Here is a 5,595-nt window from a genome sequence, read left to right as displayed (position 1 = left end):
TGTGCAACTGGCTTTTTTTCTATTACTTTTAGTAATCTGAAAATCGATTCCTACACTCCATTGAAAGCCAAACTCTTTTCTCCTTAAACCATTGCAGATAGATGGCTAAATTTTACCGACAAGGCTGTTTGTTTTGGCGGGCATTACAAGTTTGCCGCGGTAGTATCACCCTTTGAAGGCTTCCTATCGTCAATCAAGTTGACACACGTTCGCGGACACGTGATTTGTGACGACGGCGCACCAAAGTATAACAGCAGATGGGGCTGCTCGCGAAACCATCCCTCCCTGGGCAAGTCACCGTTCAACATTGTTGTAACAGCAGGCCGAAACAACGATATCCTTTACCCAAGGGTGCTTCCCACGAAAGGTAAAAAGGACCCTCTGTGGTATGAGAAACTGGATGCGAATCCGAATGCATCGGAAATCGTTCTTGGAGAACCGTCACAGCCTTACTACCTTTAATTTATTTCGGGCAAGAACTTCGCATATGGCTCGGCAAAGATTTGGACTTCTATCGTTTTGAGGAAGCAAATGAAACCATTTGTGTCATAGCAAAAGGGTCGTTTCGTTTTTAGACAGTCAGACCGTCAGAAGATGATAATGGCCAGCTGGATGTCTTTTGTATTTGGACAACCTAGACTAGTTGTGCGGACGGGGTGATCCTCTCCCCGAAAGCATATGTCATTTCATAAACGAAAAAGTATACCAGAAATGTACTGTTACCTTATAAAAAGCGGGAGATGGTAATTTTATTTAGATAAAGTGTTCTGCTATTCGTTTGTTTTGGGGTTTGAATACTATGCATTACGACCGTATAAGCGCCAAAATGGCTTTTAGACAGCGAGATAAATATAACTGACCAGATCAGGATTAGGGTTCCTTCGTCGCCCGCAATAAACACTAAGTAAATAAGTTATTGATCAATTCTGAAATAAAGAAATAGGGGACTAAATGTCGGTGTGAAATTATCCCTCGCGGCTTTGGAGAAACTAATTCATTTTGGTCACTGTTTTTCATTCCTTGAGAATTCATTTTATATCGTATGAAAAACTGTCGGAATTTTTTTGTCGGTTGCACATTCCCTCTTTTCAAAGATTTTAAAGAAACTGTATCTGCATAAGTTGGAATAGGCTACTTTACAGACCGACAGCTCCTTCCTCAACCTCGTTCCCAGGGTCTCTCTTTTCTGCCTACGTTGTCGTTGAGACGGCAATATGCAAGGTATGGTGAGAAGTGACGAACTTAAATTTAATTAATCAGCGTATCAGTGAGAAGGTATATACTGGACACAGCAAGCAAGAGATGCAAATTATAACCTCCAAATGATTAATAATTCATGAACTAATAGCATATCACGACACCAATAAAACGTCATTTCCATGAGCTTTAAACCCGATAAAGCACTCCTCATTAGAATAAAGAGAATAGTACGAGGTCCGGCTTGTTTTTCTTCAGCGTATGCTAATATCTTCCTCTCACATATTGCACCATTGGAGAGGCTTTTTGTGTAATGTGTTTGAAGCTGTTTAAAACACTCATAGCTCGTGTTTGGTCAGGTCTAAAAATAATCGCCAAAACCTCCTGTTTTTAAACACGATAAAATACTGCTGCTTGTTTTTTAGAAATCACATAAGGCCCTCGTCACAGCCGGCAAACCCCACTGATCTGGAGCAATCGGCACTATGCAGATTGCTTTAAGTCTGTCAGTTAATTGATTTCGAAAGATTCCACACCCATAGGGGCTTCTGAAAACCATCCTCAGAATCGAACCCAGCTCGGATTCCTCCATCCGCGGCCACATCCGCCTTGTTTTCACTTGGGGCCCAAGCATAAACGCAAGACTAAAGAACTACTTGTCGTTCGTCGTGAGTTAAGGAATGGACACCCATTCAGTGCAGCGATGTTTCTCGGGACGTCACCCATTGTTATTAATATGCCAACTAGAACCTAATTGGCTGTTAAAACAGTGATTTCTTTTGTTCCGTTGTTGGCAAATTTGAATATCGAGAAAAATGTAAAAGTTTGGTTTTATCAAACGAGTTCATAAAAGTCAAATTACCATTGTGAAAAATTTGGAAAGCTGACGTTTCGATCGCTAGCCCTTCGTCAGAGCGAATAGAGGAATTGTGGGTGTTATTGGTTTTGATGAAGGTGTTGAGGTGCTTTGCCATTGGTGGAAATATGTGAATAAATTAATCGAATGAGAGGCGTTCATTGATTCCGTGAGGATAGAGTGTACCTAGTTGAAAGATGAATTTTTGTTCGAGATTTTTGCGGCTTTCTATGTTCCCTTGGTGTAAGAATCGGCCGCAAATTGTCATGTTGTGGTGAGAGTGATTAAGAAGAATAAAATGGCGCGCAACTGGTTTTGACGTATCTGTGTCGTTTTTTTTCTTTATCTCGTAGGTGTTCACGAAAGCGGTTCGCCAATCTTCTCCCTGTCTCGCCTATGTTGATTTTCTTATATAGTGTGTAAGTTATGCAATAGATGACATTTGCGGAGATGCATTTAAAGTGGTCAGTGATTTTAACGGATCGATTGGGTCCTGAGATCTCAACCATGTTAGAAATAAAAGGACAAGTTTTGCATCGTGTCCGCGTACATTTGAAAGGTCCCGGTTGTAACGTCAATGTTGTATGCAAGAAATTTCGCAGCTATACTTTGTATTTGTGATGGGACTCCATGCCGTCCAGTTATAAAATCACTATAGTACAAAAAAAAAAAAAAAATCCGAGGGGGTGCCAGTTTGGTAGTCAGAGAGAAATTTTGAGTCCACTGAGTTGTTTTTAAAATGGCCAAGCATGTAGTTCTGTTTACTTGTTAATTGTGCAGTTGCCTCTTTGAATTCCAAAGTCGGTTAAGTCCGCCAATGTCAAAACAAGCAAGACTTTTCAAAATCACGAAATTTTCTTATGAGGCTGAGTGGCCAAAGACAGCTTCATTGTACTCCTTGGTATTTGGTATTAAAAAGAATCTAGATTTTTTTTTGGCGTGGACTCCAATTTCAGAAAAATTGTACATTTGACCAAAAATTAAAGAAAAACGCACCTGCTGCAATTTTGGACTCAGAGGTAGAAACATAGTTGATTTGAAAATTGCCTAACGAGGTTGACTGTTGAAAAACTTTTCGAGAGAATGGAAACAAAATAACATAAACCTGTCCAAGAATTGACATAGTTTTTCCTTATTTGTTTTTCTATAGCAGCACAATCATGTTAGTTTAGAAGGAAAAGCTACCAAAATCATAGAAAGTAACTCTACCAAAAACAGTCACTTACATCAACAATGATAGAAATCATATGATGAAGACCGAAGGCAAGACTTTTCATCCTGCTTTTTCTGCTTATCTTTGAGACTTATGCAATTGTGACATCTCCAAGACTGATTCTTTTCAAACCGGAATCTGTTTTATTATCTTTGTCATTCTTCTGCCGACAAATTGACAAATCGAGCACTGGCGATAAATTTAAATTAACCTATCTTTGAAATCAACAATAAGGTAGAAAAAGCAACAAGATGTATGTCTTCCGGGTTTGAAGACATTTTTCTGTAATTACTGTAAATATTCGAGTCCTTGGCAATTAGAGAGTCGGCTGTTTTGGCATTTCGTCTCAAAACGCACGAAACAGATTAGTTTTTTATCTTGTCGAGATAAAGACAAAAAAAGGACTATCCTTGTAGAAGCCTTTTTTAAGTATCGCAGCATTTGAAGTGTGGAAAGTAATATCATGATTGCCTTGGGTATATATTACCACGAATTGAAAGTAGTTGGCTTATAAGTTTTCCGCTCATTATTTATCTAATGAAGGACAAAAGGCAAAACCGATTACAACATGTTCGCATGCTGATTTTCCCGCTACCAAAGTGCCGCCTACATGTACCTACTAATCGTTATGATTGGCTGATTTGGCTGATTTGCATGATTGCAGGCGTACTCAATAAAAGGCCTCTCTGTATACAGAGTGCTGAGAAACTTCCGACAGGATTGCAAAGGCGCTTCCTTGGTGTTTGCTTATACTAACATATATAGTTTAATGGCACAAAGAGAGAAAGAACCCTCAGATAATTTTAAGTTAAAATCAAGGAGGAGACATCCAAGATTTTTTCTTTGCGGCATATGTAATGTTGTTTCGGTCGCTGAAAATCCATCTGGTAACGGCAAAGGGGACGAAACAAATGTTGACATAGGAGGACAAAGGCGATTTACTATAGTTCGAGGTACAATTGTATAAGGATGAGGCCAGGCTGGTCAAGCCTGGCTTGATGTGAATTGAGGAAAAGCACTCCCCAAAATCTACTGCATTCCTATAGACTGGAGTGTTTTCTTCGCGCTAGCAGTGGCTCGCAAATCCAAGTCACCTGCCCATTTTTTTTCCTTAATACCGGCGTCTTAAATACGAATCGTCTTACCTCTTTTTGTTTTATTAAAAGAGCTAATGGAAGGACAGAGCAGCCGAGCAGAGGGGACAAGCAGTCGAACGGGAAACCGGTTGGAAAATACAAAAATGGCGAAAAGGTGTTTGGACGAAAAGCAAGATGGTGATGATACAGAAGACACCACTGACAATGTATCAGAACACTTATCAAGAGTTTCACAGAATGTGAAAAGTTCGATCTTTCCTAACGAAAAATGCAAAATGGCAAGTGATTCTCACCAAATGCGACATAAAGAGGACGATAGACGAAGAGAAATCGATTCCATGCCGATGAGTCAAAGATTTTTCCAAAGAGAACAAGCCATAGAGTCGTTTGAGTCGAATGACAGTCAGCCCCTTGGCGTTGAAACATTATCCCATAAGCCCGATAACGAGGGAACAGAAAAAAATGACACGCCCAGCACTCATATGAGAGATTCTGCTGCAAAACCTGCCTGGGCATTGGCGGGCGGTGAGCCAAACGTACGGGGTAGCCGCTGGAGACGGGCGATGGCTGTTAGAGAGAATGGGAAACGAAGCAAGAAAATACGAGATTTCGCAGATGTGTACGAAGAGTACGACCTGATGATAAAGAACTTAAAAATATACGGTGTACTGTGACAATACACTCTTCATCCCTGGTTGTTAGAACACTGACGATATCCTGGGCAAGTCGGCATACTGAAGTATGTAATGTACGGATAATGGCAAATTAAAAGCCACAAAAAGCATTTGTCTCTTTGTTTGCTTCAATAAATTTAAGGGGAGATAGATACATTCGCTGATTTAGAAATAAAATTGGAATACAATTCTAACTGCTTAAAACCTTTATAGTTTGGACGAAAAAAAAAGTTATCGATCACAAGTAATGTCCATCATTTCCTAAGAGACGAAAATTCCATAAAATCTAGAACAGAGGTATCGCTTAAACTATTAAATTTATAACGAAAATAACTGAAAACTGTGCCGTCGGCAGAAACGAATTTTCTCACAAAACTCAGCAAAACTACATTCTTTTTTGTTATAAGAACCTTTTTATAAGGACGAGATTAGTCAAAATTTTTAAGAACGTATTAAGGTGGCTTACTACAGTTTTCCGAAGAAAAAGATCAAGGTTTTGGAATCTGTGAAATTAAAGCAACAGGATGTCTCTTCTGAAGTGTTAGTCACTGCAATTGA

General features: G+C 39.5%; 1 protein-coding gene across 2 annotated transcripts in view; it reads left to right on the top strand.

Annotated features, from left to right (window-relative positions):
• Window positions 1-5,145, top strand: part of LOC138052860 (uncharacterized) — a 20,284-nt gene extending 15,139 nt beyond the window's left edge. For both annotated transcript variants that reach the window (XR_011133165.1, XM_068899446.1), the window contains 2 exons: window positions 98-367; window positions 4,433-5,145. Coding sequence is in view for 1 of the 2 variants with exons in the window: in XM_068899446.1 (XP_068755547.1) it covers window positions 98-367; window positions 4,433-5,037 (875 nt within the window). In the remaining variant the exon portion in view is untranslated. The remainder of the gene's footprint in view (window positions 1-97; window positions 368-4,432) is intronic.
• The last annotated feature ends 450 nt before the right edge of the window (window positions 5,146-5,595 follow it).

Source organism: Montipora capricornis, chromosome 6, assembly GCF_036669925.1.
Source record: "Montipora capricornis isolate CH-2021 chromosome 6, ASM3666992v2, whole genome shotgun sequence".
NCBI classification, from domain to species: Eukaryota; Metazoa; Cnidaria; class Anthozoa; order Scleractinia; family Acroporidae; genus Montipora; species Montipora capricornis.
Note: the sequence above shows the minus strand (reverse complement) of the source record. Positions and strands in the feature narration are given on the sequence as shown.